The sequence below is a fragment of the Macaca mulatta genome, chromosome 2 (assembly GCF_049350105.2).
Source record: "Macaca mulatta isolate MMU2019108-1 chromosome 2, T2T-MMU8v2.0, whole genome shotgun sequence".
NCBI classification, from domain to species: domain Eukaryota; kingdom Metazoa; phylum Chordata; class Mammalia; order Primates; family Cercopithecidae; genus Macaca; species Macaca mulatta.
In genome coordinates this window covers 8641483-8659253 of record NC_133407.1, presented here as the reverse complement: position 1 = coordinate 8659253, position 17771 = coordinate 8641483, and the positions used below count along the sequence as shown (strand labels likewise).

The 17771-nt window shown below is 38.4% G+C and overlaps 1 protein-coding gene across 3 annotated transcripts in view; it reads right to left on the bottom strand.

The window, feature by feature from the left end:
* Window positions 1-17771, bottom strand: part of P3H2 (prolyl 3-hydroxylase 2) — a 169145-nt gene that overhangs the window by 36475 nt on the left and 114899 nt on the right. For all 3 annotated transcript variants that reach the window (XR_013413491.1, XM_077991166.1, XM_001092797.5), the window contains exons 2-3: window positions 3466-3618; window positions 1960-2149 (exon numbers count right to left, since the gene is read on the bottom strand). Coding sequence is in view for 2 of the 3 variants with exons in the window: in XM_001092797.5 (XP_001092797.3) it covers window positions 1960-2149; window positions 3466-3618 (343 nt within the window). In the remaining variant the exon portion in view is untranslated. The remainder of the gene's footprint in view (window positions 1-1959; window positions 2150-3465; window positions 3619-17771) is intronic.

Genomic DNA, 17771 nt, shown 5'->3' with positions numbered 1-17771 from the left:
GTACATAAATGAAGTTGAACATTGCTTTTCATATATGGAAAACTCAGAAAAAAATGTGTCTTCAAAAATATTTGTGAAAAATTTATTAATAAATTATCCTTTGCCTGCTTTTCAATTCCGTAGACCTTAAAAGTATAGATTCTAGATTCAGAAAAGTCCAAATATGAGTTCCAGCTTCACTCTAATCACATCACTTAATCTTTTTCAGATAAAAATTCCTCATTTACAAAAGGGAGAGGAGAGTAAGTAATAATAGTATCTATAAGAGTTGCTTAAAGCATTAAATAGATAAAAATATGTTAAGTGCTTTGTACGTCACAATTGCTACATACGTGTTTGTTATTATTATTATTATTGTTTGTTTTTTCTTTCTTTGAGATGGAGTCTCGCTCTGTCGCCCAGGCTGGAGTGCAGTGGCGCGATCTCAGCTCACTACAAGCTCTGCCTCCCAGGTTCACGCCATTCTCCTGCCTCAGTCTCCCGAGTAGCTGGGACTACAGGAGCCCACCACCACACCTGGCTAATTTTTTTTTTTATGTATATTTTTAGTAGAAACAGGGTTTCACTGTGTTAGCCAGGATGGTCTCGATCTCCTGACCTCATGATCCGCCCGCCTCAGCCTCCCAGAGTGCTGGGATTACAGGTGTGAGCCACCTCACCCGGCCCGCATTGGTTATTATTACTACTGATAATTAAGAAGTAAATTACTATGAACAATAATAATTTACAGGCTCTCTTTGAATATGAAAGATATTAACACTTTGCCTACAAAATATTTTGCAATACTTTCTATTTGTGTTTGTAGATCAGCTTGGTTTATTGTATAAATCTGTACTTATAAATCTTAGGTAAAGTTTTTAACTTGTTTTTTATTTTTCTTGTCTTTTGTCATGTTTAGAAGAGCTTTTCTGCTGGGCATGCTGGCTCACGCCTATAATCCCAGTACTTTGGGAGGCCGAGGTGGGCGGATCACCTGAGGTCAGGAGTTCGAGACCAGCCTGGCCAACATGGAGAAACTCCATCTCCACAAAAAATACAAAATTAGTCAGGTGTAGTGGTGCATGCCTGTAATCCCAGCTACTCCGGAGGCTGAGGCAGAAGAATTGCTTGAATCCAGCAGGCGGAGATTGCGGTGAGCCGAGATCGCACCTTTGTGCTCCAGCCTGGACAACAAGAGCGAAACTCCGTCTCAGAAAAAGAAAAGAAGAGCGTTTCTTCTCCTAATATTATACAAATATTTTCCCTCATTTTCTTCTAACAGTTCTATATTTTACACTTATATTGTTATTACAAATATAACTTATTTTTGTGTAAGGTATACAGGAGAGAACCCACTTTCCCCTCATAAGTGGTTAACTAGCCAATCTCCCAAATTATTCTATAATGTGCATTACCTACTATTTTAAATGCTGCTTTGTAATATATTAAATTCTTATTAAATAACAAAACATTTTAAGTAGTTGAAGACTATACCAAAGTGTTCGCTACTACATTGTTTATAATAATGAACAATTTCAACCTCTTAAATACTCATCAGTAAAGGACTAGTCAATTAAATTCCAATGTGTTTATATAACAGAGCATTACCCAGCCATTAAATACAATAAAACGACTCTATGTACTTACATGAGAAGAAGTCCACAATATATTGTTAAGCATAAAATAAAACAACAAAAGTTGAAAAACAATATATATAGTATTGTCCTATTTTATAAGAAATGAAATAATAACTATAAATAAATACACAAATATTTTACATAAGGACCTGAAAAAGCTTGGGAAGACAGTCACCAAAATTTTAACTACATAAATTTCTCTACAGGAGATAGGCTGGGATAGACACATGAGAGTCTTTTATTTTTACAATATATTCTTCTATTTTGCTGGAATAGTTTTTTATAAATCGCAAGTAGTATTTTTATAATCAAGAAACAAACAAAATGAAAAACTAAGCTTTACCTGCAATAGCTTCATACAGACCAGTCTTATACCCTAAATACTCATATTCTTCAAATCTCTGAGGCCCCTCACATAGGGTTCGGCATTCTATATCTTCAACGAAATATTCTCTTAGGGCTTGTTCGAAGTGCCTGATAGCCAACTCAAAGTCATCAGCCTCATAATGTTTAACTCCTGCATTGTAACTCTCCTGCAATGAAACAGACAAAACAAAACAAAACAAAAAACAAAACAAACAAACAACCTCTTAGTTTCAAAGAGAATAGTTTATGCTGACTGAGGATCATTTCGGTAGGTGGGGTACTGACTGCTTGTGCTGAGGAGGGATGAAGAAGGGTCGCACTGGGAGATAAAGAACAGCATTCCTGGCTTCAAATACTTACAAGTGAGGGGGGTCTTACTGAGCAAATAGGCTGCTATGTGATCAGTCAATTTTGGTTTTTTCCCTTAGCACATGCAAGACTGTATTTTTGAAATCATTTGCCTATAGATAGGGCCATGTAACAAGTGCAGGACAACAGATGTCGGTGGAAGTGACATCCACTTTTAGGCCTTGCCTGTGTTTTTTTAAAAAAAATATTTCCTAAAGTCTTCCCTTATCCTTTTCTGCAGTAATTTTGGAGGCTACATGTTGAGAATGGTGATGTCAAAAATTTTTTAAAAAGGCCAGGCGTGGTGGCTCACGCCTGTAATCCCAGCACTTTGGGAGGCTGAGGCAGGCAGATCACGAGGTCAGGAGATCGAGACCATCCTGGCTAACACAGTGAAACCCCGTCTCTACTAAAGAATGCAAAAAATTAGCCGGGCGTAGTGGTGAGCGCCTATAGTCCCAGCTATTCGGGAGGCTGAGGCAGGAGAATGGTGTGAACCCAGGAGGTGGAGGTTGCAGTGAGCCGAGATTGTGCCACTGCACCCCAGCCTGGGTGACAGACCAAGACTCCGTCTCAAAAACAAAAACAAAAATTAAAAAAAAAAAAAAAAGGGCTTTCAACATGTGATTTCAAGTAATGTTTAGTGTATACAAAGAATTACACCACTTTTTAAAACCTCAGTTTGAAATGTATAGGTACAATGGGCAAACCACTGGACTGGGAGCTGGAAAATCACAGTATAATCCTGAACAATTTACACTGGCCTCACCTCCTAGGTATAAAATAAAAGTATTGGAAAAGTTCAGAGAAGATTATAGATAATTATATGATGTTCTCGTTTTTATCATATTTTATCAAATTTCTAAGTTAATTTTTATTTTCTCTTAATTTTAAAATTTTTAATTTTTTAGTTTTTTTAATTCAACTTTTAAAATTTTAATTAAAATTTTAAAAAATCATCTCAATTTTTTCAGGCCTGATCATTATATTCTGAGAACTCTGAAAGTCTAAAAATGTTACTAAAATTTGAGAATAAATTTTATGAGATATGCATTCATAGAAATTTGCTTCGACTCAAATGAAACTTAGGAGCACTTAGCTCCCTGTGGTGAGGGCAGGGGTCCACAGAGTTTACCAAGTGCGGTTTGGCTTCTCTGTCTACCAGTTGCAATGCTTCAACACCAGCTGTTGCTCTGTAATTCTCAATGTTCTGCTGCATTTCCATGTGCTCAGGGTTTGCCACGAAAAATGTGTGAGCTGCTTCCACTGCTTTTTCGAGCTGGTTAAGCTAAAGAGAAAACAAAAAAAGACCAAATGAAGGCAAATATTTCTAAATCACACTCAGAGAAATACAAAGATCAATCCAAAATCTCACAGTTTAAGAACGAAACTAGGAGCCTAAGATTTTTTTTTTTTATCAGACAGGCAATAAAAGTAAAATAGACAAATGAGATTACATCAAAGTAAAAAACTTCTGCACAGCAAAGAAAGCAATCAACAGGTGAAGATACAACCTACAAAATGCAAGAAAATACTTGTAAACTATATATTCATATCCAAAAGGGGTTAATACCTAGGATATATAAGATATATAAAAAGCTCAAAAAACTCAATAGCAGGAAAAAAAAGGTTAAAAAATGGGTAAAAGATCTGAAATGACATGTCTCAGAAGAAGATATACAATTGGCCGACAGGTGTGTGAAAAAATGCTCCACGTCACTAATCACCAGGGAAATGCAAGTCAAACCCACAATGAAATACAACTTCATTCCACTTAGAATGGTTATTAACAAAAAGATAAAAGATAACAAGCGTTGACAAGGAAGTGAAGAAACGGGCACCCTTATACATTGTTGGTAGAAATGTAAATTAGTAAGACCATTATGGAAAACAGTATGGAGTTTCCTCAAAAAATTAAAAATAGAACTACCATATGATCCAGCAATCTCACTGCTGGGTATATATTTCCAAAGGAAATGAAGTCAGTATGTTGAAGCTATATCTGTACTCCCATGTTTACTGTAGCACTATTCACAATAGCCAGGACATGAAATCAACCTAAGTGCCCATCAGCAGATGAATGGATAAAGAAGATGTGGTACATATACACAATGAAATATTATTCAGCCATAAAAAATGATGAAACCCCATCATTTGCAACAACATGGATCAACCTGGAGGATATTATGTTAAGTGAAATAAGCCAGACACAGAAGGACAAATACCACATGATCTCACTCTTACATGGAATCAGAAACAGTTGATCTCATAGAAGTAGAGAGTAGAATGGTGACTGCCAGAGAGAAACATAGGAAGAGGTTGGTCAAAGAGTACAAAGTTACAGTGAAACAAGAAGAAAAATTTCTGGTGTTCTATTGCACAGTAGGATAACAAGAGTTAACAATTTTGTATTATATATTTCAGAATAGCCAGAAGAAAGCATTTTTAATGATGTCACCAAAATAAATGGTAAATGTTTTAGGCAACAGTTTTGTTGATTACCCAGATTTAATCATCATATAATGAATACACATATGGAAACAACACCTGTACACATAATTATGTATACTTATGTGTCAATTAAAATAAGACAAAACTTTCTAAAAAATCAAAAGGATAAATTATTCCAACGCATAAAGATGCTAAGAACAGCACATGATGCTCTACCACACAGCTTTGAGATATTTTATTCCAAACTTACAACTTTGATTCTCATTAATATCTGATTCTCATTAATAAAAAATAATTTTGAACAACCACTACACAGACACTGCCAACTGTCTCCTAAACCACTTAATACAGTGATCTCCATGTAACAAGCAATGATCCATTTTTTTAAATGGAATTAATTTACCCATTTTAACACATTTTTAAAAATTATTTTTAAGACAGAGTCTCTCTCTGTTGCCAGGCTGGAGTGCAATGGCGCGATCTCGGCTCACTGCAATCTCTGCCTCCAGGGTTCAAGCGATTCTCCTGCCTCAGCCTCCTGAGTAGCTGGGACTACAGGCGCCCACCACCATGCCCAGCTAATTTTTGTATTTTTAGTAGAGACGAGGTTTCACCGTGTTGGCCAGGATGGTCTCTTATCTCCTGACCTCGTGATCCACCCACTTCACATGTTTACATATGCTTTAGCCATGGAGAATTTCAATAGACAGATACATTTACCTCACATCAGAAAAATAAAAATTCACATTAGTTATCTTTTTCATGGTGGAATCTAAACTATGTTCAATCCATTTTAAAGTGTGAAGAAATGAAAACTAATTGTTATTGAGCAATATAAAATTACAGAATGGCATGTAAGATTCAGCTGCATCTGCTTTTGACAATTTTGCCCTCAATTATTAAAAAATAGAAGTAGTAGACTCACAAGTGCCCAGTCCCTGCAGTCTTGTGAAATATAAAGACTCTTAACACAAAAACATAAACTGCCCTGTTTTAAGACCTGACATCCTTACCTTCATCCCATAATAGTAAAGCCTTCCCTTTTTAAATGTGATTTGCATATTCTTAGCTACTGACTTTCCTTCCATTAAATCTTGCCTGAAATGAGCTCTTCCCGCCACTTTTACTTTTGTCCTCAATTCTGTGCACCCAGAATTAATTTGACTGTCAAAATCACTAATTTCGGACTTCATCTTTCTCAACTTGAATTTTCTCAATCTCTTACATATCAATACAGATAAATATGAATTGCATGCATCTACATAGTAATAACTATATAGGTATAAAGAATGGGTTCAAAAATGTGGCCATTTATTGGCCAAGTGAACCTGGAAAAAGTTGTTTAAACATTGGTGCTTTAATTTTCCCTAAAGAAAAAATGCTCAAAAGAACTACATACCGTCACTTACTATGGAGAATTTTGGAAGGATTCAATTGTGAAATATGTATGAATGTGTTCAGCAGTCACTAGAGCACTAGAAAAAAATAAATAATAGCATACAATATATAAATGATCTGTTTCAAGGATGTGAATATGTTCCTATTAACGAAGAGTAGAGTTTATAGCTCCCATGAACACATCATTTAAGAGGATAGAGTAGGTGCTTTTGGTGAAAACTTTCTCTGGGTAACAGCCAATCTACAAGTTATGAGTAAAACAGGTTAGATTCTACAGCACTAGACGTTAAAGTTAATGGAACACAAATAAATATTTATGTTCTTAATTTTCCTACTTTTATGCTTTGACTCAGGATATTCCACTGACTTAGAGAACCTTTGTCCCTCTGTCTTTTCTTACTGAAATACGTCATGTCCTATAAGGCCAAGCTTAAATCCTACCTTCTCTAAGAGACCCTTTCCCATCCCTGTAGCCACAGTTAGGCACCACATGCAATCTCAACCCTGTTCCTCTATTGGTGCTTACCATTCTGTACTGTATATATTTATCAGTATATTTGCTTCTCCCATTAGAGCTTTCTGTGGATATGGATCATATGGTATATTAATCTTTTTATTTTCTACCTACTTTACATGTAGAGTATATCTACGATATGTCTTAGAAAAGAGAAAAAACTGGTAAGAAGTAAATCTTGTATACATAAGTTAAAAGGTATATTACATGTGAGTATGCTTCATAAATTATGAGGCAGTGGTCCCCAACATTTTTGGCACCAGGGTCCGGTTTCATGGAAGACAATTTTTCCATGGATGGGGTGCGGGGATAGTTTCAAGATTAAACTGTTCCACCTAAGATCATCACGCAAGATTCTCACAAGGAGCACACAACCTAGATCCCTCACATGCACACTTCACAATAGGGTTGGCGCCTCTGTGAGAACCTAAGACCTCCACTGTTCTGACAGGAAGCAGAGCTCGGGTGGTAAGGTTCGTGTTCTGCTGTGCAGCCCCGTTCCTAATAGGACTGGCACTGATCCAGGGCGCAGGGGTTGGGGACCTCTGCTATGAGATACTAAAAGTTTGTACATTTAATAAAAACCTCTGTGAAATCATCACTCATATTGACAGCTTCCAATGTGGTTATCACAATGAATGTGATTCAGTAGCTCTTGAAAACAGTCAATGTCAACAAACTGGGTCCTTTTCTCAAATTTGACGTTTTGCTTATTTGGTGCTTTCCTCCTTTATAATCCAGAATTGAAGATACTACAATCTATAAAAAAGATTCCATGACTGAAGGCTGAACCATAAAACTTCATGAACTGGCCCTGGCTTTTAAACTATTGTGAATCAGTTTAGGAAACTAGAATTTGCTGCCAGGGTCTATAAAATAAACCACTGTTTTAACTGGAAGCTTGATATCTCTGTCTTCCATTTTATAAATTAAATACACACATCCAAAGTGGTAAGAAAAATCCACATAAACATGTGCATGCTACATATAATGTCATATGATTGGATGGAGGTTATTACAAGGCTTTGTCAGTGCTAGGTTTCAGCTAAGGAAGGACCTACCCACTCCTCCAATGAAACAAACCAACAGCACACTACATTTAAAGGCTTCAGACTGGACTTCCTTTAAGACCTAATTAAAACAAACCACAGGAGCGAGTAACTCTGATATGGGGGTAACTCTATGCATTAGAAAAATAAATTGTGACATAAAGAACAATGGAGGAAAGGGGAATAATCTGACATGAAGATGGTATTGACTTTTAGAGGAGGCCACTGAGATGTCAGAAATACTGGTAAAAATGCCTGCAAGAAGGCTCGGGCCATTTCCTCTCAAGCTGTGAAGAACGAAGGCAAGTATTTTCTCTTGCCAGCCCAGAAGCATGACTATGCGGTAGTCACGCTGCGTGGAAAAAGAAATGAACATTGACTAAATCAACAGCCTGCTGACATTCAGAAGTTATACTGCTCTTGAACCTGTGTGTAAATGAGGCTCCTCTGACACAGAGTTTTCCATAGCTAGTAATAAAGGAGGGATTGCTAAAGCACGCATTGACTATGCAAAAATCACCAGTAGCCATCCATTGACCAGAAAAGAGGTTTCAGACACTCCACCCCACGACATTCAAGAACTCTGGGATTTGGCTCTGATTTTCCTAGCATCACTTCTTCCTCTCTGCCATTATACCAACTCTTTCCAGAGAAACTGAACTTCTGTAAGTTTTATAACTTACCACCTGTCTATTCAAGAACACACACATAGGTCCAATTCTCCAGTCATGCCCCAATTCATTAGTTCACCCATTTACTTATTCAGCAAATATTTATTTTGCACCAACTCCGTATCAGACACTAAAGAGAATACCTACATGGTCAAGACAGACAAAGGCCCTGCTTTCTATAAGAAATGTTGACATTCTCATAGAAGGGGATACATCCCAAGTCAATACATAAGTAACGAAAGTAACTTCAGATTGTATTAAGTGCTATGAAGAAACAATGAACAAAGTTGTGAGCACTGGCTGGGACTGGGCTGGAAGGAGAACACCTTTAGATTCATTCATCAAAGAAGATCTCTCTGCAATGTAATTTCTGAGCTGAGACCTCAAAGTTGAGGAGCCAGGCATGAACTGAAGCGGAAGAAAGGCATTCCAGGCCCAAGAAATGTGAAAGGTGAAAGGTGCCTGAAGTGGAAAAAGCCTTGGTGTGCTTTCAAAGCAGAGCAGAGATGAAGGAGGGAAATGTTAGAAGTTAGAGAAGGACAGATCATTTGTGCAGGCTATGGTAGAGTTGAAATGTCATTCTAAGTGCACAAGGAAACAGTATTTTAAGGAGGGCTATAATCAGCTCTGATACACATTTGAAAACGATAATTCAAACTTCTTTGTGGAAAATAGATCTTCCTCGCGGGCAGAAGAGCACTGCAGTAATCAGGTCAGAGATGATGCTTTTACTTTGCAAAATAATGCAGCATAGCATAAGTCAGTTGTCTGTTTTACTTTCCTTCCGTTCCCTGCATCCATTCCTTTCTCTTGGTCTCCATTTTGCCCATCCTTGCTATAATAATGTTTCTTAATTCAGAAGGCAAACACATAACACAAAAGGAAACACTTCTAAAATTCCCAAACATTTTGCATGGAAAATGTACAAGTTCCCTATTTTCTGAATTACGATATGTAGCTCAAATAGTTTGAATATGAAATTAAGAACAGCTTGTCAGGCATGTGCAACAAAGAAAAGGAGGTAATAATTCTAAAGCACATTAAAACTTCTAAAATAGAATATTTGGCAGCACTTTTTACTCTTTTGAAGGTTTTTTGTACAATCAGAGTAAAACATCAAGCCTAAAATAAGTAATTTCCATTATTCTCAAACATCAACATTTTCAATAAATGAATGAATTCTTTTTCTACTTTTGTTACCCTAACTTTGGGAATTTATCCATTACATTTTAATGAAGTGTTATAGTTTTTGCCTTGGCTTTTTAACTTAGATTTCACAATATAGTAACTTTAGAGATTTTTAACTCCCAAGTGACAAGCATGTAAGCTGACACTGAAGACATCCTGTTTCTAAGCCACAGTATAAGTTTTAAGCTCTGGCTAGCAGCATAAGCACAACAGCTAGAGAGAAAGGAAGTCATCAAATTACAGCACGTATATCATACTAAACAAGAAAATTCATCATTTGATGAACCTGTAAGATGAGTGTGTGTATATACTCGTATGCATATATATGTCACAAGGCACGTTTGTAGACATTTTCATTACTTGCTAAAGTCTCCAAATTTACTCGAATTTTTGCCAACTTGGGTTCATTTTTCTTCACAGAACCAAATAAATAAATACATTTCTTACAACATGAACAATATATTAAAAGAATATTCTTAAAATTTACAAAACATTAAATTTTGAAAGAAAATTTGGAAGCAGTTTGTTTAACCTACTGAATTAAACTAAATCCTGTAAATTACAGTCTTTAAATGTAAAGAACGGGCTGTTGAATGAGAATTCAATCTTATTTTAGGAAATTCCTAAACAGTTCTAAATAACAGTCAGATTTTTGCAGTAAAATAATAGCCATATAGCAAATAACTTTGCATTTTATTTCACAATTACTGAGGATGTTAATACATTAATATAACTTGTAAAAAGATCCATATTTGAAATTCTTTTCATAATTCAGTTATAAGAAATAATCGTTTGTTTCTCTTGGCGAATTTATAAAATTAATTTTTACATCCATTGACAGCTACCTAATATATTGTGTTTCCCCTTTTGCCTTGACTACTGGGAAGCTCAGGACTACATTCACTGTCATTTACAGTAACTATATTATGTTGGGTTTCTAATGTGTCAAACTAAAGTTGGCATATTTCACTTTTTTATTTGAGTGTTTTCGTTTCCATTTCAAAAATCTAACTATACAAATAGTTGCCTTAGCAAGGAAACTCAGGGACATAGAAAAGATACAACCTATTTAAAATATATACTCCCATGGTAAGGGGAATTTTTATACAGTATATTCCTTTTCTACCTCTCAAGGCAGAACATTTGAAACTTTCTAGCTTTGAAGACATGTTAATTCATGAGTTAGGTGGCTATGCTAATGTAGAAAATGAACTTATCTTTGCATTTATGGAATGTTACTGTAAAATATAGTCATAAGTAAATACTTATAGTTTTCAAAATGCAATTTGATAAGGATTAAATGGAAAATGACATTTCTAAAGAGTACCGTTTCCTCCGTGGAGTATATTGGAAAGGAAGAATCTGCTTTCTTAAAGTGCTTTCTTTTGCCAAACTGCTTCTGCTCTTTACCTCAATTACTTATGGTCCCAATTCTGATTAATAGATTCCTGCTCTTTCTAAACACTCTAGTGAAGTTTTAATCTGATGTTTACATTTTAATGTTAAGCACTGATGGTGAATAGCCACAGCCAAATGAGGATACTCTTAGGAGCTCAGTGAAACAACAGATTCCATCAGCTTTCTAGAAAATTTCTTATCTAAATAGAAACCATCTTTCTGGGTAAGGAAAACATTAAAGTGAAGAAACAGAACTTTTAAACATACTATTTCTGAGTAGAGATTATTTAAAATGAAATGCCCTTTATGTTAAAAACAAACAAACAAGCAAACAAAAAACCAACTATCAAGTACTAGCCAAAAATAAGAGTGTGCTTTTAATTGGACAGAGTCGCACAACTCATCTGTGTATTGTCTAACTTCCTACCAAGGCAACAGCCAACACTTGAATGGCTGCTGGGTAAGAAGGAGAGCACATTATCTTAGTGATGGAATGTAGACAAGTCATCTCTGCCTCGGGTCGAAGTTACTGTGCATGGATTATTGGTACGTTGCTGTTGTTTTTGGTTCTAAATGCTAGGACACGGTAAGACTGAATAACTGGGCAGGGATCTTAACCTCTGCAGTGTTTGTCCAACACTCTCCCTTGAGGTGTCAGATGATGACTAATGGTTACCGAAAAGCAGTGTGGGCCAAGACCTTGCTGACATTTGCTTCCTGCTACTGTTTTTGGAATCAGCTTTAATCCTTTTCAAAGTTTATTCTGAAGGTAGTCATCATTAATTTCATACTCTAGTTTTGCCAGCATCCCATGACTATTGTAGTAGTCATTACCTTAACATCCAAAGAATCTAGTTCATGTCAGATTTTGAAAAATAAATAAATAGAAATCCAATGTCTCTCTATGTGAGCGCAGAACTCTACTCCTCTTACACATGACCCAGCCAGTGTCTCTCTATGTGTGAACACAGAACTCTACTCCTCCTACACACGACCCTGCCAGTGTCTCTCTATGTGTGAACACAGAACTCTACTCCTCTTACACACGACCCTGCCAGTGTCTCTATGTGTGAACACAGAACTCTACTCCTCTTACACATGACCCTGCCAGTGTCTCTATGTGTGAACACAGAACTCTACTCCTCTTACACACGACCCTGCCAGTGTCTCTCTATGTGTGAACACAGAACTCTACTCCTCTTACACACGACCCAGCCAGTGTCTCTCTATGTGTGAACACAGAACTCTACTCCTCTTACACACGACCCTGCCAGTGTCTCTATGTGAACACAGAACTCTATTCCTCTTACACACGACTCTGCCAGTGTCTATGTGGACACAGAACTCTACTCCTCTTACACACGACTCTGCCAGTGTCTATGTGGACACAGAACTCTACTCCTCTTACACACGACCCTGCCAGTGTCTCTCTATGTGTGAACACAGAACTCTACTCCTCTTACACACGACCCTGCCAGTGTCTATGTGGACACAGAACTCTACTCCTCTTACACACGACCCTGCCAGTGTCTATGTGGACACAGAACTCTACTCCTCTTACACACGACCCTGCCAGTGTCTCTCTATGTGTGAACACAGAACTCTACTCCTCTTACACACGACCCTGCCAGTGTCTATGTGGACACAGAACTCTACTCCTCTTACACACGACCCTGCCAGTGTCTATGTGGACACAGAACTCTACTCCTCTTACACACGACCCTGCCAGTGTCTCTCTATGTGTGAACACAGAACTCTATTCCTCTTACACACGACCCTGCCAGTGTCTATGTGAACACAGAACTCTACTCCTCTTACACACGACCCAGCCAGTGTCTCTCTACGTGTGAACACAGAACTCTACTCCTCTTACACACGACCCAGCCAGTGTCTCTCTATGTGTGAACACAGAACTCTACTCCTCTTACACACGACCCTGCCAGTGTCTATGTGTGAACACAGAACTCTACTCCTCTTACACACGACCCTGCCAGTGTCTCTCTATGTGTGAACACAGAACTCTACTCTTCTTACACACGACCCTGCCAGTGTCTCTCTATGTGTGAACACAGAACTCTACTCCTCTAACACACGACCCTGCCAGTGTCTCTCTACGTGTGAACACAGAACTCTACTCCTCTAACACACGACCCTGCCAGTGTCTCTCTACGTGTGAACACAGAACTCTACTCCTCTTACACACGACCCTGCCAGTGTCTCTCTACGTGTGAACACAGAACTCTACTCCTCTTACACACGACCCTGCCAGTGACTCTCTATGTGTGAACACAGAACTCTACTCCTCTTACACACGACCCTGCCAGTGTCTCTATGTGTGAACACAGAACTCTACTCCTCTTACACACGACCCTGCCAGTGTCTCTCTATGTGTGGACACAGAACTCTACTCCTCTTACACACGACCCTGCCAGTGTCTCTCTATGTGTGAACACAGAACTCTACTCCTCTTACTCACGACCCTGCCAGTGTCTATGTGTGAACACAGAACTCTACTCCTCTTACACACGACCCAGCCAGTGTCTCTCTCTGTGTGAACACAGAACTCTACTCCTCTTACACACGACACTGCCAGTGTCTCTCTATGTGTGAACACAGAACTCTACTCCTCTTACACACGACCCTGCCAGTGTCTCTCTATGTGTGAACACAGAACTCTACTCCTCTTACACACGACCCTGCCAGTGTCTCTATGTGTGAACACAGAACTCTACTCCTCTTACACACGACACTGCCAGTGTCTCTCTATGTGTGAACACAGAACTCTACTCCTCTTACACACGACCCTGCCAGTGTCTCTCTATGTGTGAACACAGAACTCTACTCCTCTTACACACGACCCTGCCAGTGTCTCTCTATGTGTGAACACAGAACTCTACTCCTCTTACACACGACCCTGCCAGTGTCTCTCTATGTGGACACAGAACTCTACTCCTCTTACACACGACCCTGCCAGTGTCTCTCTATGTGTGAACACAGAACTCTACTCCTCTTACACACGACCCTGCCAGTGTCTCTCTATGTGTGAACACAGAACTCTACTCCTCTTACACACGACCCTGCCAGTGTCTCTCTATGTGAACACAGAACTCTACTCCTCTTACACACGACCCTGCCAGTGTCTCTCTATGTGTGAACACAGAACTCTACTCCTCTTACACACGACCCTGCCAGTGTCTCTCTATGTGAACATAGAACTCTACTCCTCTTACACACGACCCTGCCAGTGTCTATGTGTGAACACAGAACTCTACTCCTCTTACACACGACCCTGCCAGTGTCTCTCTATGTGGGAACACAGAACTCTATTCCTCTTACACACGACCCTGCCAGTGTCTATGTGGACACAGAACTCTACTCCTCTTACACACGACCCTGCCAGTGTCTCTCTATGTGAACACAGAACTCTACTCCTCTTACACACGACCCTGCCAGTGTCTCTCTATGTGTGAACACAGAACTCTACTCCTCTTACACAGGACCCCTGTACTGCTGAGCACAATCTAACTTGTGAGGTTGCCGATAATTAAAATTGCATTTGTCATACAGTTTGTATGTTTTATACAGTTCGCAAAGCATTTACAATATTAGTAATAAAAATAAGAGAAATAAAACTGGCCATTTATTGAGTGTCTGCCCAAGAGAACCGTTTCCAAAAGCTAGAGGAGCCGTTACCTCCACTTCAGGACCAGTGCAGAAAGTGGCTGATAATTATTGACAAGTGTATATTACGATACAAACAATAATTTATAGCATCAAGTCAAAACTTGTCCAGGGACAGAGTTCGCCTTAAAGAACTTTAGGGTACAAAAACAAATTTTGTTGTGATAACACCTGACTCATATTTTTCCTGGTTTTCATTATAATAAAGGGAGAAAAATATTGTCTTTCCTTAGTGACTCAATTAAAAAAAAAAAAAAGTTTTAGCGGGCCATCAAGTTACTAGAGCCAAAAGCCAGCTTCCTAATTGTTCACTATCAGTTATGTCTCTGCAACCATTAGCAGCCAGATCACATTTTTTCCTCAAACTGTATGTCACAATCTTTTGAATTTGTCAATTACGATAGCAAAATGGCAATTAACTATGGGTTTCTGTTTCTAAGATACCTTCTTGAAAATCAGCAGTGAAATAGCTTAATGCAGGCCGGGGAATGATTTTTCTGGTCTTGAGAATATGAAAAAAAATTTCAAAAGTTTGTGGGTTTGTCTGCAACATGGTTTTGTGAAACGGCAAAGCATCAGACATAAAATGCTTGTCATAAGCAACTGTGAATCAAAGTATGGGTTTATTTAGTGCTTCTCCTGTAAGTCCACATGTTTCCTGAGTAGATTGCATGGGGGGCATATAGATCAGGGAGAAGAAGTAATCATTTGGGCCCTGGCCTGTTGAAAATTGTAACTAGGGTAACACTGAAAATAGCTTGGCAATTTTGATGATTTAAGGAGGGTTTTCGGGTTTAGTGAATGTACAGATAAATTCTGTCATTACAATTTCCAACACGCTTGGTCTCCCTTCCATTTTGTGTTTATGAAACAAACTTAACATTCCACTCAAATCACTTTACTGTGAGCAATGCAAGAAAAGCAAACAAGCAAATCAAAAGCCTTTCCACTTGTACCTTTTTGGTATAAACATGCCACGTTCTTCTGTGAAATCTAAACTCTTGCTTATAGGAGTGGGAAGATTTACTTCAAAAATTATTTCCAAACACTCATTTCAGCTCATGCAAAGGAATGCATCGTGGCTGCAAGCCAAGGGGAATTTTATTCCACAGACCCCTCCTGGAGGAATCTTTAAGAAGAGACTAAGGTCTCTGCAGGTATGTAACCCACCAAGCTCACTAATGGGTACTCCTAACCTGACAGGCCACATGCTCTTACTAAAGAGGTGGTTTTGATGATAGAGTTCTTTCATTTCAATGTTTCATAAATTCCTCTGGCATCACACCTGCACTTTTATAAGTATCCAGCCACAGCAATAACCTTCAGGCTGTACAGTATATGAAATATCCTTGCCATATATACGGGTTAAACATAAACTCAAACATTTTCTTTGTACCTCAGCCAAGAGACTATATTACAAAGAAAGTTCTAGTCCATGTAAATTCTAGAGAAAGCTGAAATTTGGGAGAGATCTACTTACTGACTAAACATATCTGGTTGCATCAGTTCTGTTATTTTTGTGGCTCTTGCATTGATCTTATAAATATTAACTGCAATTAACTATAGAAGACTAGGGCTGGATAGACTATCTACATCATATAGTCCCACCGCTTCATTTTACAGGTGGATAAAGAACCTGCCTATAATATTAGCAGGAAAAGTATAATTAGAAGCTGCCTCTTTGATTAAAATAAACATTCACAAATATACACTTGGGATTTTAGTCACCACGATTTCCAAGTGGAGGTGAATTTTGCATGTCTTGTTTATGGAACAGGTTTGCTGGTCACTTCAGGCATAGAAAGAACTGTGATAGATGACAAGTGTCTGAGGATACAAAATAAATGCGACAGGATCCTAATCTTTTATTAAATATAGCCCAGTTAGGACAAGAAGACATACACGGACTATTAATATCAAGATCTGGGAATTGGCCGGGCGTGGTGGCTTATGCCTGTAATCCCAGCACTTTGGGAGGCCAACGCGGGTGGATCATGAGGTCAGGAGTTCAAGACCAGCCTGGCCAACATGGTGAAACCCCATCTCTACTAAAAATACAAAAATTAGCCAGGTGTGGGGGCGCATGCCTGTAATCCCAGCTACTTGTGAGGCTGAGGCAGGACAATCGCGTGAACCCGGGAGGCAGAGGTTACAGTGAGCTGAGACCGTGCCACTGCACTCCAGCCTGGCAACAGAGTGAGACTCCGTCTCAAAAAAAAAAAAAAAAAAAAGAACTGGGAATTTACAAGCTTTTAGGGCAGAATGGGTGGGTGGCAGGCAACACAATGCTGTCAAAATTGGGAGACATGTGAAATACAGTAATCTGGAAGGTTCATGAAAGGCCTCACTGAGAAAGTAGGACTGAGGGTCTTAACAAACAGAAAACATGTGGATGTCCCAGCTGCAGAATAGCATCACAATGGTACAGTAGAAATGTCTCAGATGTATTTATAAGATAGTGTTTTGGATAACCTGGCTCATGTGGAAGGTTTCGATTCCAGAGTAATGGGAAACAAGGTAGAACAGGACTGGATTATGGGGATCTTTGATTCTAAGCTGAGTTGTTTTGATTTTTATTCCTGGAAAAGGGGAAACAGATAGATATATCTATGTATTATCTATATGTGAATGTTTGTGAATGTAGTCATGAAAATATATCTCTCTCATTCCAAAAAGGACTGTGAAAAATAAAAGCTAACATATGTGAAGTAAAACTTCACTTACTGGCAGGAAGAACTTCCTCATTGGCAGGGAGAAGAGTGTAAGACTGGAGGCCTACGATAAACCTGATTATATCATTTTAGTTGTGGAAACATTAGCCTAGTTGTTGTAGGACAAACTGAGAGTAAAGGGATACTGAAGAAGAGGCAACATTTTGGGGAAACCATTGTATTTCTCTTTCTCACATAACAGAGAAGAAGTAAGTTGGTCAAACGGAAATGCAAAGTTAAAGGCATACTTAAAATTTCAAAACTAGTTAACTTGGAATATGGTGGTAATAGCAATGGAAACAGTATTCTTTAGGTGGCTGCAAATTTTGGTTGTGGGTTGGAGAAATTTTTCTTTTCACTTTGAGCTAGTTTGTGTTTGA